This window comes from Guyanagaster necrorhizus (assembly GCF_019112545.1).
Source record: "Guyanagaster necrorhizus MCA 3950 unplaced genomic scaffold BT62scaffold_44, whole genome shotgun sequence".
Lineage (NCBI taxonomy): Eukaryota > Fungi > Basidiomycota > Agaricomycetes > Agaricales > Physalacriaceae > Guyanagaster > Guyanagaster necrorhizus.
Window position 1 is genome coordinate 56,521 of NW_025064923.1, and position 22,353 is coordinate 78,873.

At 48.5% G+C, this 22,353-nt stretch overlaps 11 protein-coding genes across 11 annotated transcripts; 5 read left to right on the plus strand and 6 right to left on the minus strand.

The window, feature by feature from the left end:
- The first annotated feature begins 480 nt into the window (after window positions 1-480).
- BT62DRAFT_561271 (uncharacterized protein) lies at window positions 481-2,467 on the plus strand. The gene is made up of 2 exons (XM_043181403.1): window positions 481-557; window positions 623-2,467. Exon 2 carries the CDS (start codon window positions 943-945, stop codon window positions 2,302-2,304), a length of 1,362 nt encoding a protein of 453 aa, XP_043034310.1. The 5' UTR covers window positions 481-557; window positions 623-942; the 3' UTR covers window positions 2,305-2,467.
- Window positions 2,468-2,673: 206 nt separating this feature from the next.
- Window positions 2,674-4,953, minus strand: BT62DRAFT_982940 (uncharacterized protein; the record flags this gene model as incomplete). Its single annotated transcript, XM_043189731.1, is given in 7 exon segments — window positions 2,674-2,766; window positions 2,809-3,082; window positions 3,131-3,570; window positions 3,657-4,070; window positions 4,255-4,620; window positions 4,671-4,895; window positions 4,915-4,953. The coding sequence occupies 7 exon segments, from the start codon at window positions 4,951-4,953 to the stop codon at window positions 2,674-2,676; spliced, it is 1,851 nt and encodes a 616-aa protein (XP_043034311.1).
- A 165-nt stretch (window positions 4,954-5,118) lies between these two features.
- On the minus strand, window positions 5,119-6,704 carry BT62DRAFT_909686 (uncharacterized protein; the record flags this gene model as incomplete). Its single annotated transcript, XM_043183755.1, has 3 exons — window positions 5,119-5,967; window positions 6,009-6,543; window positions 6,592-6,704. The coding sequence occupies 3 exons, from the start codon at window positions 6,702-6,704 to the stop codon at window positions 5,119-5,121; spliced, it is 1,497 nt and encodes a 498-aa protein (XP_043034312.1).
- A 256-nt stretch (window positions 6,705-6,960) lies between these two features.
- On the plus strand, window positions 6,961-11,703 carry BT62DRAFT_982942 (Sec1-like protein; the record flags this gene model as incomplete). The annotated part of the gene is made up of 20 exons (XM_043189732.1): window positions 6,961-7,050; window positions 7,101-7,296; window positions 7,362-7,441; window positions 7,494-7,721; window positions 7,773-7,976; window positions 8,023-8,343; window positions 8,390-8,548; window positions 8,599-8,706; window positions 8,760-8,890; window positions 8,938-9,078; window positions 9,132-9,246; window positions 10,048-10,090; window positions 10,150-10,308; window positions 10,359-10,645; window positions 10,697-10,919; window positions 10,968-11,065; window positions 11,119-11,217; window positions 11,328-11,364; window positions 11,426-11,507; window positions 11,559-11,703. 20 exons carry the CDS (start codon window positions 6,961-6,963, stop codon window positions 11,701-11,703), a joined length of 2,946 nt encoding a protein of 981 aa, XP_043034313.1.
- Window positions 11,639-13,178, minus strand: BT62DRAFT_937603 (uncharacterized protein). The gene is made up of 6 exons (XM_043187358.1): window positions 13,104-13,178; window positions 12,913-13,050; window positions 12,837-12,857; window positions 12,630-12,785; window positions 12,040-12,582; window positions 11,639-11,983 (listed from the first exon to the last, which is right to left on the minus strand). Exons 1-6 carry the CDS (start codon window positions 13,164-13,166, stop codon window positions 11,849-11,851), a joined length of 1,056 nt encoding a protein of 351 aa, XP_043034314.1. The 5' UTR covers window positions 13,167-13,178; the 3' UTR covers window positions 11,639-11,848.
- Window positions 13,179-13,418: 240 nt separating this feature from the next.
- Window positions 13,419-14,119, plus strand: BT62DRAFT_561321 (uncharacterized protein). Its single transcript, XM_043181404.1, has 3 exons — window positions 13,419-13,694; window positions 13,745-13,806; window positions 13,858-14,119. The coding sequence occupies exons 1-3, from the start codon at window positions 13,463-13,465 to the stop codon at window positions 13,966-13,968; spliced, it is 405 nt and encodes a 134-aa protein (XP_043034315.1). The 5' UTR covers window positions 13,419-13,462; the 3' UTR covers window positions 13,969-14,119.
- Window positions 14,120-15,413: 1,294 nt separating this feature from the next.
- BT62DRAFT_909692 (galactose oxidase) lies at window positions 15,414-17,757 on the minus strand (the record flags this gene model as incomplete). The annotated part of the gene is made up of 7 exons (XM_043183756.1): window positions 15,414-15,644; window positions 15,694-15,712; window positions 15,767-16,719; window positions 16,781-17,346; window positions 17,398-17,536; window positions 17,586-17,627; window positions 17,686-17,757. The coding sequence occupies 7 exons, from the start codon at window positions 17,755-17,757 to the stop codon at window positions 15,414-15,416; spliced, it is 2,022 nt and encodes a 673-aa protein (XP_043034316.1).
- Window positions 17,758-18,394: 637 nt separating this feature from the next.
- Window positions 18,395-19,632, minus strand: BT62DRAFT_1012219 (uncharacterized protein; the record flags this gene model as incomplete). Its single annotated transcript, XM_043177905.1, has 5 exons — window positions 18,395-18,508; window positions 18,543-18,703; window positions 18,768-19,147; window positions 19,207-19,305; window positions 19,355-19,632. 5 exons carry the CDS (start codon window positions 19,630-19,632, stop codon window positions 18,395-18,397), a joined length of 1,032 nt encoding a protein of 343 aa, XP_043034317.1.
- Window positions 19,633-19,800: 168 nt separating this feature from the next.
- BT62DRAFT_1080501 (uncharacterized protein) lies at window positions 19,801-20,550 on the plus strand. Its single transcript, XM_043179589.1, has 3 exons — window positions 19,801-20,194; window positions 20,255-20,433; window positions 20,470-20,550. The coding sequence occupies exons 1-3, from the start codon at window positions 19,904-19,906 to the stop codon at window positions 20,540-20,542; spliced, it is 543 nt and encodes a 180-aa protein (XP_043034318.1). The 5' UTR covers window positions 19,801-19,903; the 3' UTR covers window positions 20,543-20,550.
- Window positions 20,551-20,599: 49 nt separating this feature from the next.
- On the minus strand, window positions 20,600-21,373 carry BT62DRAFT_1012221 (uncharacterized protein; the record flags this gene model as incomplete). Its single annotated transcript, XM_043177906.1, has 5 exons — window positions 20,600-20,733; window positions 20,789-20,824; window positions 20,894-20,981; window positions 21,047-21,109; window positions 21,155-21,373. The coding sequence occupies 5 exons, from the start codon at window positions 21,371-21,373 to the stop codon at window positions 20,600-20,602; spliced, it is 540 nt and encodes a 179-aa protein (XP_043034319.1).
- Window positions 21,374-21,557: 184 nt separating this feature from the next.
- BT62DRAFT_923696 (uncharacterized protein) lies at window positions 21,558-22,254 on the plus strand (the record flags this gene model as incomplete). Its single annotated transcript, XM_043184543.1, has 4 exons — window positions 21,558-21,847; window positions 21,902-21,977; window positions 22,029-22,152; window positions 22,202-22,254. 4 exons carry the CDS (start codon window positions 21,558-21,560, stop codon window positions 22,252-22,254), a joined length of 543 nt encoding a protein of 180 aa, XP_043034320.1.
- Window positions 22,255-22,353: the final 99 nt, after the last annotated feature.

Sequence of the window (22,353 nt, forward strand, 5' to 3'; positions counted from 1 at the left end):
ATTAAAATCAATTGTTCTTTTGTTTGTTGGGCCTTTCTTCCCCCTGGCTCCAATCTAATACCACATATCCTCATTACAAATGTATGAAAATTCTGAACCTACTTAAGCCTTTGATGATGATTCTAGTATATACTCTCACAAATCATGTATTCTATGTCACATGATAATTGTGTCCCTCCTCCTGTTTGTGTTGTACATAGTAGTAGTAGTAGTAATCGTAGTCTTGCATAGTGGTATATTTTAGTGGAGGCCATGAAGACTTCAGATTGGCCACCATTCAGGTAAATAAATGTCATCTAATCTACCTTGGTAGTTTGTAAGTAGGAGACTCATAAGTAACGGTAAGAAAATCCTGTATCATAGGCGGCGGAGCTGCAAAGCTTCCATGAAGCGGTATATATATTTACATCTGGGACAACTGGTGGAGACAGGCTAGTATGTACGGCCCAGAGTTGCCGGTGTCGGCCCGAATCTCGGTGGTACCGTTTCAACCGTCACTGCTCAACGTTGCTGCTGTTCAGTGTGCTCGGTTACCACCTCAGGTCTATAAATAACTGGTAAGATCTTCTCTTTAGCAATTTTTCTTGGTGTACGCTCTCGTTCACAAAGCTCTTCGGTACAGTACATGTGAAAGGCCGTATCTATCCAATCATCGCAGACAGCTGAGGACAATTGGGCTCCTTGTACAGGTTGTCTATGTCCTAACCACCTCACTCCTTCATTCGACAACTTGAATGAAGAAATATTATCATACGAGGGTGACTTTACACGTCTTACGCACTCCAATGAGCCACCTTCCCCAGGAGAAGTGCATGCTTTGCACTCCATGCTTTCAAAGGCAGAGAAACGCATTGCTCTGCTGGAAAGTCATATACAGCAATTGGATGAAATGACTAAATGTCAAAAACTGTCAGGGAATCGATGGTAGAGGAATTCTAACGAATGCGAGAATTAGTTAGAGTCAGACGAGAACCTCTGAGTGCTATTCGACGCTTACCTGCAGAAGTCCTTACCGAGATATTTCGCTATACCGTCGAAATAATGCCTCCAAAACGCTGGATCTCCGCAAATGACTCAAGCCACTGGGAATTCCAACACAAGGAAAGTCCCCTTTGGAGCATCGAGCTGGTGTCACGACGATGGAGGGAGGCATTGCTTTCGCATGGGAAATTATGGTCGTTCATCATCATACAAGATGTCTTGAACTTTAAGAGCAGGACACCTCGGGAACTTACTCGGTTTGCCCTACATCTGCAGCGTTCACGCCAGTATCCGGTTTCCCTCTCCCTTCATTGCTCCGGCAATGCCGAAGGCGAGGATTCCATTCCAGGCGAGCTCTTTGCCTTCCTGGTTATGGCTTCGCACAGGGTGGAGACCCTTTGCCTCTACCTCCGACCATCCATGCTGGTGTCTTTTGAGCCACTTAATTCAGCCTTCCGATCATTGCGCACACTCATTGTGTTACCAAACGAGTTCACAGACTACCCACGACTTGAAGCTTTCCAACTTGCCCCAAACCTTCGACACATTGAGCTTTGGGACGTAGAAATGCCTCTTGACAAATTTTCATTTCCGTGGAATCAGATCACTGTGTACAAGAACGTAAATTGGGGAATCGGGAGACAGTTTCGACTACCATATGAGGACACCATACACCTCCTCAGCAAGATGCCTAGCATTGTCGAATTTGAGATAGCATATCTTTGTGATTTTTGCCGCAGAGGGTCGCCCGGCACTAGCGTACCTCTGCCAGTGACTTGTTCACAGCTAACCTCCCTGAAATTGTCTATCGCGAAAACATCTGCAAGCAACGTATTAGACCTACTACTCAACGATCTCATCCTCCCGTCCCTTTCCTCATTGGACATTGATTGCCAGGAGACAGAGATCAACGCTTACAACGAAGGAGAGCAGCTTTTTCCTGCCATCCTCGAACTACTGCGCAGGTCTCGCTGCTCACTGCGTGAACTGCGGTTCAGGCATGCACTTGTGGATGGAAATGACCTTCTGGAAGTCTTTCGGTTCTCGCCCTCCCTCTCATGTCTCCAGTTTATCAACGTTGGCCAGGAGGCCATCACAGATGACATCCTCGTACGTCTCACGCTTTCTTCTGATTCAGAATCGGAGTCGGACACGGATTCAGAGTGGACAAAGGGAGCAGGGGGGGAAGGAGCAAGGAGAGAAAGAGGAGCCCGAGACATTTGTTCCATTCCTGAGCACCTTTCATCTTGTAACGGACGTATCTTTCAAAAGCAATACGTTCGTTCAAATGGTGATGTCTCGTTGGAGTATTTCAGCTGTTGAGAATGGTACAGATTGGCTCCAGTCAGTAAAGCTCGGATGGGTTGGATGGGATCCGCTGTATGATCTTGAAGACGTAAACGAAATCCTATCGTGTTTGGAGCCGTGTCGTCCTAAGGGATGTCAGCTAAAGGTATACTTTGGTTCTTCGGACGAACTTCTCCAGGAATACATCCGAGATGAACGGATGTAGCTGGAGAGATCCATCCCTTCGAATCACCATCCTGTATGTGCTCGTTTGTGAAAACTATAGTGATCAAAACTTCATCGATACAGTACCACGGTATACCACATACGCTTATCAATAGTCCACTGGTATAGCAAATATTCCACAATGAAAGAAATGTAGAAACATAGTTTGTCCAGGGTCCATCAATTATGACTGGTGAGAGACCAGTCATCCAAAGCTACCCCGCTAGGAGTCTTGAACTGAGTACCATCGTTCCACTCAGGGTTGAACAACACCTAAATATTTTGCGTCCCTGCGTTAAGCTCTATGATGAGGACGGGGATCCCAGGATTGTCCTGGTCCGGTGCAGGAGGTGTAGGGTCTGTGTCGAATCGCTTGGCCGCCGAAGTCGTGAAGGTAGCGCCGCTAGGACTCAGAATGGAAACGTCAATAGTTTTGCCATCACGAACGAGAGTCACAGATGCACCGTTAGTGGTGACGGTGGCGTTGGTGTGCATACGCCACTGGATCCCAGCGGTCGACGTAATTTCGTCTTGGATGAGAATTTGCTTCCGCTGATTGATCATTCGTACACCACGCTGAACAGAAGTACTGCATAAGGAGTCAGCGGCAATCAAATGCAATAACAGTCCCACTTACGCATCACTGTAGGCACTGCTGATGTCGGCTACCCAGAAAGCTGTTGAACCATCCTCAAGCGACACGACCGTACTTGAACCTTGCTTGCTACCGGTCGTTCCATTTCTGGTAATGGTCGGTTTAGCAGTAACGAGCTGATTAGCTTGGTTGATCAAGATAGTGTTCTGTCCTTCGGTCATCTTTCTATAATACTTCCATTTATCACTGTCTTGAGCATCGCTGCTGAAGTAGTTAGGTGCTAGATAATCGCCAGATCCCAACTCTCCAGCCCATCGGGTCCCGAGGGCGTCTATAACGAAATCGCCAACATCAAGATCGTTGTGGGTCTGGTGACCTTGATTTAGGCCTGCTTTCATAGCCACGTATAACGCTTTGATATCCGTCCAGCTGTTCCTCATAGTGACCCATTGATCCAGCTCGTTACTGAAAAACGAGTCCAGCTCTTTCCCGTCCCAAAAAGCACCTGTGCTGGCAGGATCGTACCAGAACATCGCCGCAATCAAAAAAGGGAGGTTGGGCCAAAGACGTGCATATGGAAGTTGCCAGTTTTGACGAAATCGGAGTTGGAGGATAATAGGCCGTAGTCTGAGCCCGTTGCTGTGAGAAGGGACGAAGCCATCTCTGCAAGGCCGGTAGTCCCGAAGCACCAGTAGTTGGGAGTCTCTGCCCATGTTCCATCGTCAGAGACACCTTTGGCACAATTCTGCACGGCGTTTAGAATAGTGAGGCCCAGAAGAGTATTGGCATATCCTTCCGTGTCGTCGCCAAGGATTGCGAGCGACGCCAATGTCAAACCAGTGTTACAGACACAGTTCCAATTGCTATCAACGTTATCCTTCCACCAACCGTAAGAGACGGTAGCATCATTGAACGCTGCAACACCCAAAGACAACCCGTGCTTGTTCACGGTAAACCTGATCTGGGCCTTCTGGTCATCGGTCTAGACGTTATAATGCTAGTCATAGGTGATCCCAAAAGCAGAGCAAAACTCGGCGACATCAAGGAAATGACCCGAGTTCCAGCGGTCCGCATCTGGCCCAAAGGCCGTCGTTCCGTTTCCGGCAGCGTTCTGACAAAACATGATATAAGTCGAAGAATGGTAAAGATTCCGATAGAAAACGGACCTTCAGTTCTAGCCAACAACGATCAGACCACTTGGTATCATTGGTCATACGGTACGCGTAGGCGAAGGCCTTGATTTCTCGGGCGTCGTGAGGAGTGGCACCATCCATATGATATACCACGGGCGGGAGGGTGTGATAGCTCGTAGCATTTCCAAAGATAGTGTCATTCCATTGCTTGAGATACAAGTCATTTTGAATCAACGTAGGAAGGGCGTTCAACTTGTATGCGGGGGAAATGAGGTGAGGGCGGTCACTTCTAAGGGACATAGCGCTAGGATTAGACGGTGCGAAAGAATCTTTGGGCCAAGAGAGTTTTGGATCGGTGGTAGCAATGATAGTAGGCGTGGTGAAGGCTGCTGTGTTGGTCTAGAGTTCTGTCAGCGCGATGTTTGAACCCAAGCCAACAATGCACTTACAGTAGATGGATAAAGCGGAACCATGTAATAGCTGTCGGTTGCCGTCGCGAAAATTCCAATAGCTTTCTCTGCGCTCGCTGCAGCGCTGGGGTCTGACTGGCTGTTCCCATCAAGGCTGGCGCTGCTGCTGAACGAACTTTTACCATTATTGTTTTCGGCGGTTCGACTACCAAGGACACCACCGAGCACGGCTCCAATAACGACAAGGACAGTGACTGGTATGAGCTTTCTTGGGGGTGGATACTAGGCCGTCTGCCGAGTCAGAGGCGTCCTTGTTGGCCATAAAGGAGGGAAGTGAGAGAGAGAGAGAGAGAGCGTGTTATATGCGGCCTAAAAGGTGAAACAACACGAGACACGTCGTGAAATAATCGTCATCTCAAGGCGTGAAGCGAAGGATCTGCATCAATGTTATTCCGCAGTGGCAGTGGCAGTGCAAGCTTAAAATACATTACAACTGCCCGTCATAATTATACCTATCAAATTCCGTCCAAGGCCACCACCTAACAATTCCAACTGTACTTCCATTAAGAGCACACGCTTCATCATCTCTACAGACCTGCCCATCTGCTTCGACTGCACCAATCATTCCCTCAGCCAAACCGACCGTGATTTCCTCTTCTTGTGCAATCTCCACGGCTGTCTGAGGTCCATTCAAAGACAGAAATCCAACCAGACGCGCTGAAAACGCAGCGTGAGAATAAGGGGGGGTATGAAGGACGGTCAGCCCCGAGTGAAGCTGGCGTTTCTGAATGGTAGGTGTGGTATACACCGGAAGATGGGGCAAAACCTGCAAGAACGTCGTCGGGGGTATTAGTGCGACACCCCGAGCTCGATTCCATCCGCCCCACACTTCGTCTAATGCAATAATGCCCCGGTCTTTCATGATCGTCTGTAGCACCCGTGCCAGTTCCTTCGCCAGCTGATTGATCCATTCCCGTTCGTCCTGCATCATATCAAGCGTAACTGGAACATTATCCATCTGCAATCCTAGCTGCGAGAGTGATGATCTGATGAAGGTGGCCTCTTCCGGTTCAGAGGCAGGATTAGCAGCTGTCGATGTGGTAAGCCGTTCGTTCAGGTCGGCCGCCAGTCGAACCATGTCCTTGGCTTTCAACATCAAAGCTTCGAGGTCTTGAAGAGCATCTTTCATGTTTGTTTCTACCCCTTGGTTCGAAGTTGCCACTGACTGAAGAATGCCATCTGTAATAAACTTTAATCTGTCATCTGCTCCCATATCAAAATATAATGTCCACGTACTGATGCCTGACCCTGATGGTAATGGGTCATCAACAGTGAGCTAAAAGTAGACATGAGATGCTTCCACGAATGACAAAGGACAAGGCGTACCTCCCATGCCTTTGTCTTTAAGCACGACTTGAGTTTGGAATAGAATGCCTTATCGCCGCCCTTGCGGAAACTTAGTTTCATCAAAGAAATTTCGGGCGCCAAGGGAACTGGTAGCTCAGCCGTGCATATCTCGCACGTCGTCTTGGAAGGGTTATTCCGGAATGTGCAAGCAGGACACGCAACGGCGTCTGACGCTGCAGGAACAGGAGTAGATGGCGTGGACGGAGACTCACGTCGCACGCCACACAGAGTGCATATACGAGATGCAGCCGGACTCGTTCCTGGCGGATTACGATTGCCACAGACATGACATACCCAGACTTCGGGTTCAGGCGTGCCGGGCAATGTTTTGGAGGCCAGATGGAGAGTTACTTTGGATGACGAGGTGAATAGGCCTGCATAATATACTGTTTGCACGACGTATGAAAGATCCAAAGCGAAGGAATTGTCCCGGGTGTCTGTGAAAAATAAGCGGTGCGATGAGACGTGAACGGTTCCCGATTGATGACTCGCAGATTTCTGTTGTCTGGCATATAGTCAGGCGAAAGGATACCGTCAGCAAGGGACCACGCACCCATCGTATATACCTACACCATTCTGTGAAGAGAAGAGACGTTCATCAGTATAAAGCAAAGCAGGAAGGGGGATGGTAGAATCGATGGATTTCGTGTATCGCTTAAGTGCCATGAGAAACAACGTCCAGATGAAAGCATTATAATAATCTGACATCAGGCAATGGTTCTTCCATCGAAAAATAACAAAACTCACCTACCGGTCTACTGGGTCATCGGTGCTGTTGGAGAAGATCGTTGTCACGTTTTGGTCACTTACTTCCACCATTCTCCAAATCTATTCCCCCAATTCCTTTTCTCCCCCGTGGATGGTCTTTTTAAAGCCCTCTTGAGGATTACAGCTCTCATCGGTACCTCCCTTGTTTGCAGCCATGGACGTCGTCAAAGCCGTTGAGACCTATATCACGAAACTGGTTTCCAAACCATCCGCAATGAAGGTCTTACTACTAGACTCACATACGGTACGTTTCCTCGATAATGCACCGGCACAATCTTATGAATATGCATGAAGACTCCAATAGTCTCTCTCGCTTCGACGCAGTCGATACTGCTTTCTCATCAAGTCTACCTCACTGACCGGATAGACAACAAGAAACGGGACCGCATGCCTCACATGAAATGCGTTTGCTTCCTTCAGGCTACGGAAGAGAGTCTAGAAGCCCTACAGGTAGAGTTGCGGGGACCCAAGTATTCAGAGTACTACTTGTGTCAGTCGGTGAATCTCTAGCTGTTCATAGCATGCTAAGGCTTTGCTCTCATGCACCATACGCAGACTTTACCAACATCCTGAGCAAGTCCAACATAGAGCTTCTTGCGAAGGTGGACGAATACGAAGTTGTTCGGGAGGTTCAGGTAACGCCATTAGCTATTCTCGTCCTCTGCCTTGGATTAAAGTTTGGCAAAGGAATACTTCGCAGACTACGCACCCCTATTGCCCTCTCTATTCTCATTGAACCACACTCCGTCACCATCTAAACCGTTGTATGGGTCCACACCGAATGCATGGCATCCCGACGCGCTTGAACGTTCTATGCAAGGAATAACGGCCGTCTTACTTAGCCTCAAGAAGAAACCAGTAATCCGATACGAGAAAATGAGTGGGATGGCAAAGAAGCTGGCTGTCGAGATACAGGTATTCTAATTTCTATTGACACGACACCATTCATCTAATTGATCTGCGCAGCATCGAATACAGTCTGAATCTACCCTCTTCGAATTTCGTCTCACCCAAGTTCCACCACTACTATTGATTCTTGACCGCAGAAATGATCCTGTTACCCCGCTTCTCTCGCAATGGACCTACCAAGCAATGGTCCATGAATTGCTTGGTATCCAAAACGGTAGAGTGAACCTGAGCATGGTTCCCGACATTCGGCCCGAACTTTCTGTGAGTCCAGCTATTTTATGACGTGCAGGGTATTAAATTGTTTCAGGAAATCACTCTCACCACATCAACGGATCCATTCTTTCAGGCTCATTATCTCGCAACCTTCGGTGACTTGGGATCGTCTCTCAAGAATTATGTCCAGTCATATCAGTCGCGGTCTATGGCTCAGTCTCCATCGTCTATCAACTCAATCGCAGATATGAAGCGCTTCGTTGAAGAGTATCCCGAATTTCGAAAGCTGGGAGGTAACGTCAGCAAACACGTCGCCCTGGTTGGCGAGCTGAGTCGGCTCGTTGGCCGAGACAAGCTTTTAGAAGTTGGAGAGATTGAGCAAGGCCTCGCAACAAGTGCTGGGACTGATTTCAAGGTAACAGTCATTCAACAGTCCTCAGACTTCATATTCACATTAATAGAGTGTACACGATCTGATCGCGAATAAAGGCATACCACCATGGAACAAGCTCCGTTTAGTTATCCTCTATGCCCTACGTTACCAGAAAACCCAAACGGCAAATATTGCTACTCTAATCAATCTTTTGCTTGCGAATGGTGTTTCTCGAGAGGAAGCAAGAGTAAGGAAGGGGCGATTTGAATGTTGACTAGATATTGACCATCCTAGTAGCTTGTTTATGTCTTTTTGAACGTCGCGGGATCTGACCAACGTCAAGATGACCTCTTTTCAACCGAGTCACTTCTTGCAAAAGGACGATCGGCATTGAAGGGTCTGAAGGTGAGTCTCTGCCTCACACTTTTAATACGGTTGGTCATCGATCTCACCTCAAGGGCGTCGAAAATGTTTACACTCAACACACACCTCATCTTTCTGGAACTCTGGAGAATGTGTTCAGAGGCCGGTTAAAAGAAACAAGTTATCCTTTTCTCGAAAATCCGGGGCCTAATGCTTCTCTTCAAAGGTATGTGAACTGCAGATTCTTGTGCGTATCTTATCAACGTTTGAAAGACCGCAGGATGTTATAATATTCATGATTGGTGGTACCACCTATGAAGAAGCACGCACAGTGACACTTCTCAACCAGCCACCCTCCACGCCTTCTGGTGTAAGACTGCTCCTTGGTGGGACCTGTGTTCACAACTCGTCGACGTAAGCAAATGTTTTTTTAGCTCATATCATCTGAGATTGAGCTGGATCGGCAGGTATCTGGAAATGATAAAATCTGCTGCAGAGTCATTTCCAGCGTCCGTATATGAGCCTCCTCCGGAATCCGCCTCAAATGCTCCTGCACTGAATTTGAATCTGGGAGGCGTCAATGTCAGCTTGGGCGGACCTACGGGAACTGGCGTTTATCGGACGAGTGGTGAGGGCGTGGGACTGCAGACGGATGGCATTCGGGACGGTATGATGAATCTGATAGGGAAGGTCAAGCAAGGTGTAGATCGCATCGCTGCGCCACAATAATCTGACGGTTCATTTATATAATATTGGAATATCGTTTCTTCTTTATAAATGCATTCAAGCTTATGCTCCCGACATTTATCAAGGTTGATTCTTCTAGGGTTCAGTGGCGAGGCGAGAAGGGACTGACTGTCGTGTGACGCTTAAGGATGACAGATAAAATGACTATCATTCGCTTCAGCAAGCTGTCAATAGAGAGAAGACTACTGTAATATTTACCAATAGTGAGTCTAAATAGCGACGCGTCCCGGGTGCCGCCTTGAAAGTAAGTGAATACCTTGCGAGAGTTGGTAAAACAACTGTTAATAAAAGAATACACACGATCACTAGGTGAGACCAGCTATCCCGCGCGTTCCTTGGGTAAACTGCGGGCGATCTAGAATCATAAAAGAGTCCGGAGGGATGGAAGTAGGTGATGGAAAGTACTGCTTGTAGTGACACGTCGATGATCACGGGACTCGAGTCTGGCTTGACGCACGCCTCGTCCTGAAATTCATATTCTTCTCTCTCTTTCTTATTTCACGGTTTTCATCCTGTATCGGTATCGGTCATAATGGCGAAAGGGCTCTTTGGCGCCCTCAAGGGCATTGATGCTTTCGGCAAGGTAACTGTCTACTGCCGCGTCCTCTCTCCAGTCAGTGCTTACCGGCCTCGCAGACAACAGACGATGTAAAGGTCAAGACACGCACTGGAGCTTTCTGTGAGTCTTTAGTGCACTCAAAGTCGTGATTTCACGTATATAATACGGGCGAACTCAAGTGACAATCCTTTCTGCTGCAATCATTCTTGCTTTCTCGACCATGGAATTCATTGATTATCGGAGAGTTTACACCGACACGTCAATTGTCGTAGACAAGAGCAGAGGAGAGAAGCTAACTGTGAACATGAATGTCACCTTCCCAAGAGTGCCTTGCTATCGTACGTGTCCTATCCAGCGTTACTGCATACAGCCTGTTCACTTCCCATAGTGCTCAGCGTGGATGTGATGGATATTAGCGGGGAGACACAACGCGACCTTTCGCACAATATTGTCAAGGCCCGCCTTGACAAGAAGGGCAAGCCTATACCCAACTCCTTCAGCGCCGAACTGAGGAACGACATTGACAAGATGAACGAACAAACGTCCGGCGACTATTGTGGATCCTGCTATGGAGGTCTCGAACCCAAAAGTGGGTGCTGTAACACTTGTGAGGAAGTCCGAACAGCATATGTTAACCGGGGCTGGAGCTTCACAAATCCTGACGCCATTGAGCAGGTAGGTTGGTGTCAGCCGCCGGAGCTAAGTGCGCGCTAACCCTTATACTAGTGTAAATCCGAAGGCTGGGCTGACAAACTGCGCGAGCAAGCGGATGAAGGGTGTAATGTTTCTGGGCGGATTCGTGTTAACAAGGTTATTGGCAACATTCATCTTTCGCCAGGAAGGTCGTTCCAGACCAGTGGTCGCAATGTCTATGACTTGGTTCCATACCTGAAGGATGACGGCAATCGACATGATTTCTCTCATACGATCCATCAATTCTCCTTCGAAGGTGTGCTAAACGAATATCTAGCTTGATGTATGCTCATGAAATGTAAAGGTGACGATGAATACGACATATTCAAGGCTGCATCCGGGCGGGAAATGAAACAAAGATTGGGACTTGTACATAACCCGCTGGACGGTGCGGCTGGACGGGTAGGTTTGTCATGCAACACGCGATTCTGTACTTACCTTGTGGTCATGGGTAGACGAACAAAGCCCAATACATGTTCCAATACTTCCTCAAAGTTGTCTCAACACAGTTCAGAACCTTGGATGGGAAGACGGTCCGTTATATCTACCCCACCGTCATTTTTACCTCTAATGATTCAAATAATGGCAGATAAACACACTTCAGTACAGTGCCACACACTTTGAACGTGACCTCACAGATGGTGGGCAATCCGGCACCCCTCAGGGAGTGCATGTGCAGCATGGAGTTACCGGTGTACCTGGTAGGTGTTAACAACCGCTCAATGGGCACAATGAGTAAATGACGTCGTTATCCCCTCTCAGGTGCTTTCTTTAACTTTGAGATCTCACCAATACTGGTGGTGCACTCCGATACTCGGCAATCGTTTGCACATTTCCTCACATCGTACGTGTCGTCACCGTCGCGCTTGTCCTTGGCACTGATTGAAATTTCCAGAACGTGTGCTATCGTGGGAGGAGTGCTCACAGTAGCCTCTATCCTCGATAGCGTGCTCTTTGTAACAACTCGTGCCTTGAAAAAGACGGGTGTCAATCATGTCAATGGAAATAGTGTAGGGTATGGAGGCGGAAAGCTCATGTAAAATCACACCATCTATTTAGCAGAATGTATCATTTTTGCACCACCACCACAGCTGAGAAAAGACAATAATTTACAGATGCTACACGGCTTATTGTCTGTCCTTTGGAATAATGATAAGTAATATACGCACCTAGTGATGGCCTACATTATGACTTTTTTCCCGTCGCCCTAGGTCGACTGGTTGCAGTTGAAACCCGGCGTTTCTTGGTTGGAGACGCATGTGAGGCGGGTGTTGGGAGAGGCCGTTTGTGGGACGGCAGTTTATCTAGATCGTCATTATCCTGGCATAATCCATAAGGTTAAGGAACGGAAAAGGGTAAAGTGTATAGTAGCTTACATCAGGTCCAATCATTAGCTCATCTTCCTCATCATCATCTTCCTCGTCTCCGCCAAAGAGATCACTGTCATCATCCTTGACAACTCGCGAGGACGGGTGTCGGGGAGGTCGATAAGACGTGTCTTGTTCGGACAATTCATCTTCCTCCTCTCCCTCCTCTTCCTCGCCCGAGTCATCTTCCTGCTTGACATGGAAGACAGCCCTCACTCGTCTTATTATCTTTGCGCGGGGTTGTTGAGTCTCCGTTCTTACAGGTGTGCGCGCGCCGGTTCGCTTGGATGTTGATGGTTCTGCAAAGGGATTTGGAGTTGTAGATGTCTTCAAGACGGTAATCGGAGGTTTTGACTTAGTACTAGGTTTTGCATGCGTCGAGGCCTGTTTTCGTGTTTTCGCAATCGTATTACGTGGTGTTGGAGGGTCGCCTTCGGGAGGACTGGGTGGCAGCAATGTATTCCGTACTGGGGCGGAATTCGTTTGTTCGTCGGGAGAGCCTGAATGGTCGGCATAGCGAGAGATGGGCGTTAAAGGAGCTGCATGAACAGGCTGATAGGGTAAGTGGTGCTGAATAAGAAACATCAAAGGCATCATACCAAAAGTCGTTCTGCCACTATCTCATCAAGCCGTGAGGACAAAGTACATCGCTCCTGCTCGACACGAAGAAAATGTTCTTGCCAGTTTCGTGACTGATCTTTCCACTGGGCGGCCTCGCGTCGTAGCTGGCCGATCGTCTCCGTTTGATGAGTGATCTGTGCAAGAAAATTTGAGACTACTCTGCAGTAGCACCAATGCCAACGTACAGTCATCTCTGCTTGCTTAACCTAGAATGGCGGTAAGAGGTAAGTGATGGCCCAAGGAAGATTGCAATGATCCGACTTTTTGTTTCCATTCCTGTATCTCAAGCCCCGCTGTATGGAGCGCTTTCAGGGCATCATCCCGTTCGTCCTTTGCATCTTGAGCAATATTTTGAGCGCGTTCTAGTTTGTCGGTGGCTGATTTTTCGGCCTCAGAGAACTGAAGAAATGTTTATGGCGAGAAATGAGAGGAAAGGTCGCTTGGAAGCGTACAACTTGATTTATCGACTTGGACAGTGCCGATATTGAGTCTGCAATGACGGCAATGGATGCCATGTGGAAAGAGTGTCGCCGTTCTGTTCAAGGTCGAATCAAGGTGCAACGGGCATGACGTGACTTTGTGCAAACATGAACAAATACAACCTCCAGCTCCAGCATCAGAAGTTAGAACTTTTGAAGTTACGTACGACTAAAAAAGACATGTGCATTGAAACTCTCTAGATTTAAGTAGCGGGCGACCCTGTGAGGGAAAATAAACCCTAATGAATCATCGAATTTCCAAAGAATTCTGGTGGTGGCGACGCCACTGACGCGTTTGGGAACTATTCGAACTCCGCAATTATCTTTTTACCATGTTCGCAACGTACAGACAGTCCATCACTCTGTTTTCGGTGTTTCGTACCCTTCAGCGGCGGACAATATGCTCCAGCCATGTACGATGCAACAAGCAGACTCATCCGATGAAACAGAACCCCGCAAAACAGAAAGCAGAAAAAGATATGCTTCACGAACTTGAATTGGAGGACTTTCGTCCAGCGTGGGTCTACACAGGGACGAAGCTCCTCACTTACCTTGTCGTTCCGGGTATGACAGATCGTAGAGTATGTATTGCTCTTCACTAATCCAAACTGCAGCTATAGCCCTCTACGGTGTCTTCATCTATGATTTTGGCGATCAAGAACATGTGTTCCAGCCAGTACGTGGCCTGTTGTGTAGTACCGTACCGAGAGCTGATTCTTGCTTATAGCCTCGTCGATGGCTTCTGCGTCAAAAAGAGTCCTTTTTCACGCTAACTCCCGAAGAACAAAAGTTAATCAAGTCTGCTGAAAATTCGCCATTCTCCAAACCTCCGCCATAATGATCAGACAGTGTTGTCATCAGATTTCTATGATTTTCAAATAAACACACCCAAAGCCTCCGCGAGAAGCAGAAGTATAGTAAATACATGCTTTTAGTCGATCACTAAGTACAACAAAGAGCTAGGAATATCAACGACGGTGGATATCATGGTACAAGCAAGGTACAAGCAATGAAAACGGGTTAACAAATACGCAATTATTGAGACCAAAGCATAAGAGCAAAAGAAGAAAAAAGACAAGAACGATAAAAATGAATAAGAAAGTTGTCGATAGCCCACCTCGTCAACAGAATAGATAACTCTACATCACTAGATCCGCAGACATACCCCCAAACATGCTTGCTGGTCCTCTTGCTTTCCTCTCCGACGAACTTAAAGAAGCGCTTTCCAGAGCCGCTCGTTTCCTTTGCTGCGTCCTTGCTTTCAATTCGGCTGCCAACCTCTCGGTTCTCAGTCTCTTCTCTTCTGTCTTCCGCTTCTTCTCCTCCACCTTAGCAGCTTTATTTCCGGCAGTAACTTTCGCATCGTACTCCTTCATAGGATCCTTCCCCTCCTTCCTCCCCAACAACCTCCCTAGCCCCTTCCTCGTCGACGGTGGCGATTCCGGTAAAGGCAATATCGTCCCAATGCTCGAATCCGCAGAGTGCGTCCTCTGCAACCATTCGACGTTAGACTTCTGCTTCGGCCATGATCTCGTTGTTTGCTCGCTGCTTCTCTCGCTGGCGTACGCGTCAGAGACATGCTGAACCCGAGAAGATGTTGTCGATTCATTGTCCTCCATTTGTCTCTCCTCGATAAGTGGTAACGAATGAGCTGGGAATTCTGTCAAGCTTGGCGTGCGAGGTGACAAGTGCCTCGACGACAAGCTCAAACTCGAGCTTCGTGACGTCAACGACGGTGTATCGCTGCTGTAACCACTCATGGAACTCGTATAAATTGGCCGAGGTCTCCCGCTGGGAAGGTGATAAGGGGTGTAGTAATACCCAGACGTGTGTTGTTGACCATTCGTTGAAGCCACCTCGTACTCCGAGTCAGACGATGTCTGGGCACGAAGTCGTAGGGAGCGAGAGAAGAACGGGTCTTCTTCTTCACTCGGATCAGCCTCCTGGGGGTGATGCAGCTGCATCGGCAAATGTGGTGTCTCAAGGACAGAATCATCAGCATCGTCACTGGTAGCTCTGCTGTGCGTTGGCCGATTCGGAGGATCCGACAGCGCAGGCGTCAACAGATCTACCATATCCCTCAGATCCTTGTCTGTGCCCATTGACACGACGCTCACTGTACGATCATGCCGCACTCGTTGCTTCGTAAATAATGGAAGCGTGCCAAGATGATCTTCTGAGGGTGATGATGAATCGACATCATCACTGTCAGAAGGCGGTGGTGATTGGTGAGGTCGTGAAACATCTGAAAACGAACATATCACAAAATCACTCAAAAATGCATTATATGAAGCGCTTACTCGAGCTATAATTATTACTACTAGGGCCAGGGTCGAGACCCGGGGCGGTCCTCCATTTTGCGTCAGACGTCCCACGAGGTCTAGCATACTTATCAGGGCCATGGCCGCCACCATTTGCTGGTCCGTCGTGCGATCTCCCATCGGGGCCGGGAGGTCGTCCGCCTCCGCCGTTCTCTTTGTCAGATTTAGATTTGGGCCGCTTCTGCGTGTAAGACTGTAGAAGTATTAATAAAGCGAATTAGACTAGCGACTTGAGCATTTACCATAACCGTCTTCAAAGCCCTGAAGAATATAAAAATAAATACCTCGGTGAGATTGAGAAACAAGAGGTCTCACCGAATCTGCAAACTTCTACAATTGCAAAGCGTCGCGACCTCATACACACCCACACTCGTCGAATTCGAGAGTGCTCGATGCATAGCATGCCTCACGAGCGTCTCCAAATGCATGATCTGATAGTTCGTTGCGAGTACCAACAGTTGGCTCAGCACTGCCGGGGCCTGCTGCAAAGGTGTGATCAAAGCCAACGAATAGAAGTACTGCAGTAACGCCAGAGTAATGGGATACGGCTCTGAGAGATGGAGGGCTCTTGGCGTCAGTCTCGGATCTGCCCTCGGTTCATTAGAAATCGAGCCCGGAAGCTCCGGCTGCGACACATGCATTGGACTCGTGGGTAGTCCCTCAATCGTCGTCAACGCACTTTCCAGCAGCTTCCGTCTCTGATCCTTGAACCATGTCCACCGTTCCTCCAAAATCCGTCGAGAACAAGGTATCTTTCGACCATCCTCGCACACAACCTCGAAGTCGGCCATGACACCCTCCTCCAAGGCACTTAAGCCTAACTCTTGCATCTCCAGGTCGATCCTAAGCGGAGGCGGCTGGTAAATACCAAAGGCCTCTAGATCCACCACTGCAACATGCTCCCAGCTCAGCAACCGCCGATTGTAATCGTCGACCAGATTACCATCGCGGTTCCCAAAGATGAAGAACTTGTTACTCTCTGTAGAAAGGCACCCACGGAACCAAGAGCCGGTTTCCACGGCTTTCCCAGGGTCAATACGTGCCCAGTGCATCGTCAGGAGATCCAGGACCCATATAGAAAATGACTGGTAGCTATGCGCCAAGTACGTTCCCGCAATGATAAGGTTCGTGCCGAGGATCGCGCCTGTGGGAAACCTCAGACCTGGAGGGAACGTTGTTCCGCCCATCGCAGCAGATCTGTCTTCAATGTTAAAATCCCTATCAGGAAGTGGTGAAAAGACTTCCAATTCACGCTTCACGTCAGTAAACTACACCCCATAAGGTCTGTGAGCGAAAACTGGGAGGAAATTTAGGAAGAATAGGACTCACGTTATAATTGCTGTATAGATAAATGTCAGATGGGTGATCTTTCGTGGGAGAGGTCGAGTACGGGTGGTATACAAGTGATTCCGGTGGAGTAAAGTCCTCATTGGCGGACGATAATGAAGGAGGAGTATTCTTATTCCCACTATTGGTGCGGAACCGCGCAACAGGGGCAGTAGAGTTGTATGCCCTGACTTCCTCTTGAGGAAGCCTGACTGTGAGATGGGAAGAGACCGCGACGCTACGATAAGTCCCACAATGTCGCGGATAATCGCGTCTCCGGACCCAGGTCTTTGCAAGGAGATCATACACGCATACGTCGTCCAGCCACGTATTAAAAAAGTCCTGGCCTCCTATTATGAAGAGCTTATCGGCAGTGACGGAGGAAAGATGCGCGTACCGCGCGCGAGGAATAAGGGAGTCGTTGACGGGGGAGATTGTCTGCGACGATGGAAGCCAGTGACCGGTCGCGATATCGAAGAAACGAACGTCATTGAGAACGCAGAGCTCGTCAGGGTTGGGAGAATCTGGCTGGTTGCTCATTCCACCGAATATAATCAATTGGTTGTTCCCTGGCTATTCCATCAGTGACAGAGACGCTAAAGCCCGACAGGGGGACCCACAAGAGTCAGACGAGTGAAAGTACCGCGGTCGAGGAACATCATCCTCAGGATGAGACGGTATTTTCTCCCATTCCAGTGTCTTGAGATCAAATACGTAGAGGTCAGACACCATCCTGCGTTCTGATACTTGTCGGCCACCCTATACTCCGTATTAGTGCTGAACAACGGCAGTGGCCTTTCGTGCTCACAAAGAGATACATTTTTGACCCCACCACGGTGGTCGAAGCACCCTGCAGCAACCATCAGCCCATTCTCTTCCATGATTTCGATACATGCAGCAGAACGCACAACAAGCTTTGCAGGGACATTGCCCGTAGTTTTGCGACAGGACGTGGTGAGGTCGTAGATAGAGTGTAGCATCGCGACAGCGCCCTACGTCCAGTCCGTCCTGCAGGCGGAAGTATAGCTGGGAAGATGGAAGAACAGGGAATAAATAGTATCCCCGTCAGAAAAGAGCGTTTTCGAGAGGGTAGTTGCCCAGATCTGTTCCCAGATCTCGGCATCCCCCATTTGGGCAGAACCGCCTGCACGGGTCTCTCGCTCCCTCTATTACTTTTTCCATGATTATTCCATCAACCTAATAATTTCGAATAAGTCTCCGATGCCTAAACTTTAGCCGTGTTCTGCGAAGGATCTCCTCTATTCATTTAAATTGCTCTAAAAACGAGATATGTGAACCTGCAAGGTCGTACTATGTTACCGCGATCAATGTGCTAACCTATCGTCATTGACAACGCCAGTAGTGAGTAATCCCAAACTTAAAATGTATTTTAGATCCAGACCGTAAGGAAGTAGTCCCTGCTGAGGTACATGTTCAACGTGAAATCGCCGCACACGTTATAAAGTGGGAACTGCGCGCCTCGGCCGGTCCTAAAGCCGCTCATACCGATATCCGTCATCGGTATTCAAGTTCTAGTTCTGGAGAAGAAACTATACGATCTGTTCGCCCTTGGGTTAACTTAACAATCAGAAAGGAATTTGGGTGTCTAAGATATGATCAATCGACCTTTCCAGTCTTCCGTAAGGATCGTATGTACATGCGAATTTCGAATGATGACCATCCGGCATTTATAAACGAAATAAAGCGGGAAGATCGAACTTGGCGCTTATCCTATAGCAATTTGATAAGTGAATGTACCCATTACACATCTCAGGTACTTATCAGCCGAGGGACACCATCTTGAGCTATATGGAGACCCTCGCAGCAAAGAGAGAGGATCATTTTCAAGGGACAAGGTGATTTGAGAAGCACGGAGTAAGGTCAAGGGGTTGATACGTCCCTCGCCACGACAGTCGTCCATATCACCTGTACGTGATGATGCGGGCGAGAATCAGATTACCGAAATTACCACAGGGGACTTGAAGCACACCGGCATTTGAAGGAAGGGAGCATGAAGCTTCTAGTGCGATACACAATCGTAAAGATAAGAACACATGATACTCGGTGGACAGACGTTCTCTGCGCGTCTTGGCAAGGCGAGACTCAGAGTAATTGAAAAATCTGGTGGTCGGAACAGTTATAGGCACAGGCAGATTGATGCCGCAAAGCAGTACATGTGTAATAGGCAAATCCACGAAGTCGACTGTAGATTTGGAAGCGTAACAAGCGAGGCACCCGAGACCATAGATGATACGTTGGGGATGATCAGCTTCACGATACCAAAGCAGAATAGAACGCAGAGCATGTAACTGATGCTCAAGCCTCGTACTATGCGTAGCGAGCACCCCAAGAGAAAGGCTAGAAGACGTGCTGCATCAATCTCAACGACACCTGTCTCCCAATATGATGCATGATGGGATGAGGTCAACTTCGGGATCGAGGATCGCTGCCAATGGAACGGCATCCCGAAAGCTCCAAAGAGGCAACGGGTCAATAAATCGATTAACGGAGGGCTGGTTTGAGCGACGCTATACTAATCGAGGGATGTCAAGGACGAGATATGTCAAGCGTCATGACCATCCGAGCTTCGTGGAGCAAGCCCAAAGCGCAGCATCAGCTAAGGAAACGGAGGTCTTCATCGTAGGGAAAGTAGAGTTTGCGACACTCGGCGCCGTAGTTACAGGAGGCCTAATGTCCGAGGTGGAATGATGAACTGAGGAGAAGGTCGGACAATTCTCGTGGGGCTCGTCATGCCGAAGGTTCTCATTATTCCAAGAGAACATAGCATCAAGGACCTGGATAAATATTCTATCGAGAGCGGGCCGCAGCGGGGCCGTCTTGACTGTTGGTATCATGTTGGGCGCTCGGGGAGAAACAAAGCTACACGTCACTTGCTGTTCTTCTTTTTGACGCTTGGGTAAGAGTACGTAGAGAAGAGAGGAAATCCGACTTATCAGAACTGCCACGCATAAAAACTTTAGCACCTGTAAGAATAGGTCAGTCTGAGAGAGTAGACAGTGAGAATGCCGGCAGAGAGGTAAGTCCAAAATTTCGAGAAAGGCGCGTAATTTGCGTTGACGGGCGATGATAATACCGTGACAAGTTCGGAGATGGTGGTGGATATCGATGGTGGCCAGTTATACTTGTACACTCGTGCAAGCATACTGTTGGGACGTGGGAAAGCGGCAACCCGGCATCAACGCATACCACGACCATCCAAGCGTATTCAAACGGCCACTCGTCGTTCCCTCTTATGACCACCGACAGACGTTCATCTTGTCTTTGGAGGTTCCTCAACGAGCTCTGTGTCGCACACTCAAGCCACGATCTCCGTTTCCCTACAAAGTGAGCGCGCGCTTGGAAGGAAAGGAGGTAGAAATGTCAGGATTCTGGGGCTCGTTGGCGCGTAATCCCAGAGTGAGTCGTTCTTTGCGTCGTAGGTCTCAATATTCCGATTGACACGGACTCGCTTTCGAGATGGAATTCTGGTCTGGCAAGTCCTCGAGGTTACATGATCGCATCAGATACGTCCGACCAGAAGACGGGAAATGGAGGGTTGATTTGTTTGGCGCCTTAGACTCGCGATTGGTTGTAACAGCACGAGCTCTGTACCCGATTCTGATCTCATCTTTTTTTGTTGGGCGTCGTGGAGGAGCGTAAGTTTTCTCCACGTTCTCATTAAATATCTGCAGCCGTACCCTAGTATTTACTTCTGACCATAGGTGCGCGCTGCTTTCAATTCAGCCTATCCCGTACTGGCGGTAGAGTTTGGGATAATAATATCAATCTTTGGTAAATGTTGTCAAGGAGAGCTTCACCAATTCAGCGTCTTCTTGCCGACTGCTTAATTCCGCAAGCGGCCGTATGAATGAATTCTGGGTACTCTGATCGCGTAGACGGTCCAACTTGAATGGACCTCCCCATCACAGCCTGCCATCGCATTTCAACACTGCCCGCTTGCTGTGACATTCTGTCTCTTGGATGACGGCTGCTTCCACATGAGGGCCGTACCTTCATCTCTCGAACTCTTGTTTACTGTTTTCCGACCTGTCTACATTCAAATCCGGAGCGTATAACGTGAGCTCTACATTCATTTTCCGATTTTCATTCAAGGACTGATGCGAGACACAGAGACATCCCCAGACCATGGTTCATATGCGCCGTCTTTCATATATCCGGGTGTGAGAATTACCCGGTCTAATGTCTACAAAAAAGGTTTGAATTCGCCATCAACATTTTCAGCGAATGGGACAGAGATCATATACTTACTGCGGCAAAGGTGTTTGGCGCAAGTACCGCCGGATGTCGGAAGCCAAACTTGTTTTCATCGACCTAATCGTCACAGAAAGCATCAGTTCAATCGAAGTCAAGTCAAACTTGGATATCTCTGGTCTTGAGTGTTAAAAATTCTAGTCCTAGGCTACATCGTGTCCCGGCCGCAGCGGATTTCTTGGACTGTGGGCGCGTATAGGCCGCACTGTAACTGGGGCGTGGTGATGATCGAGAATCTCTGTGCGCGCCAGCATGGACACGAGACGGGGACCCAGACAAAGGCGTGGAGGAATGACTCCACATGCCGTCCCTGCTTCCTGTCATGGCCACTGGCCTTTGTCGACTAGGCCATGCGAACCAGTTCATCGATGCCACGAGGATGTTTCGTCGAGGGCTCTGTCTCGATTGGGTTTAGCCTCTTTGAAATTCTAACGCGTCGCGTGTTGTGGCTCTCGTCTTATACATACATATAACTCTGGGGCCGGTAGAAATCTTCAAGTCGTCCCTCATGACAAAGTACGGTATACCAATCTTCCTCGAGGACAAGAGCGGCAAGCTCACCGGATCCGAGTTTATCGACATCCATGATCGCATGCGATTCAGTTATCGGTGTACAGCTCGAGATGGTACGCATACGGCGTATATGATCTTCAACCTCACCGCTGCGGCTGTGATGTATCACCCTCGGGCGATCGCTGCGCTGGATTTTGGACCGGGGAATTCTCTGGGGACGATCAGCTGGGGTGGGGTGACGATTCCGATGAAGAAGTATTTGGTAAGGGTGTCGAATCGTGGAAGGTGAGTCTGTTTGTGGGGAGGAAGAAGGGTGAGAAGCTGATGTGAGGCTGACAGGGCGCGCAAGTTTGTGGCATCGGATTCTCAAGAGTATATCTGGAGCTGGCGGACAAAGGATAATCAAGAGTGGACGGTTGGTGATTTTTTTGTGTGAATGGGCAAGTTGATCTGATCCTGGGGCTAGTGCACGAACGTGAATGGGTACCTTGTCGCATATTACAGCTTGAAAGTGCCAGGTGAACCGCCGTATGAAGGGTCTTCTGGGTGTTCCTTGACGGTTGATGAAGCGTATGGTCATCTTGCTGCTGGTGAGTCGCATATAAAGTGCGACGTGGATTATATTAATGGTTTTTGCAGAATGTTTGGCGTCATTGATGATTATGCGGCATATCGCAGAATATAACCTTTAATAATGATCTCATCCTGTGTATTTATCGTATACGCGTACTATTAGTTGGACATCTCTATCGTATAATAAACGCAGTTGTAATCACGTTGTTAGCTTTTGA

Coding starts and splice junctions, on each gene's coding strand:
- BT62DRAFT_561271 (XM_043181403.1), top strand. CDS start 943: ATGCGAGAATTAGTTAGAGTCAGACGAGAACCTCTGAGTGCTATTCGA.
- BT62DRAFT_937603 (XM_043187358.1), bottom strand. CDS start 13,166: ATGGCATCCATTGCCGTCATTGCAGACTCAATATCGGCACTGTCCAAG. Junction 13,051..13,103: donor CCAAGTCGATAAATCAAGTT/GTACGCTTCCAA, acceptor ACATTTCTTCAG/TTCTCTGAGGCCGAAAAATC. Junction 12,583..12,629: donor TAGTGGCAGAACGACTTTTG/GTATGATGCCTT, acceptor TTACCCTATCAG/CCTGTTCATGCAGCTCCTTT.
- BT62DRAFT_561321 (XM_043181404.1), top strand. CDS start 13,463: ATGTTCGCAACGTACAGACAGTCCATCACTCTGTTTTCGGTGTTTCGT. Junction 13,695..13,744: donor CACTTACCTTGTCGTTCCGG/GTATGACAGATC, acceptor TCCAAACTGCAG/CTATAGCCCTCTACGGTGTC. Junction 13,807..13,857: donor AAGAACATGTGTTCCAGCCA/GTACGTGGCCTG, acceptor TCTTGCTTATAG/CCTCGTCGATGGCTTCTGCG.
- BT62DRAFT_1080501 (XM_043179589.1), top strand. CDS start 19,904: ATGGTGGCCAGTTATACTTGTACACTCGTGCAAGCATACTGTTGGGAC. Junction 20,195..20,254: donor CGTTGGCGCGTAATCCCAGA/GTGAGTCGTTCT, acceptor CTCGCTTTCGAG/ATGGAATTCTGGTCTGGCAA. Junction 20,434..20,469: donor GTTGGGCGTCGTGGAGGAGC/GTAAGTTTTCTC, acceptor AAATATCTGCAG/CCGTACCCTAGTATTTACTT.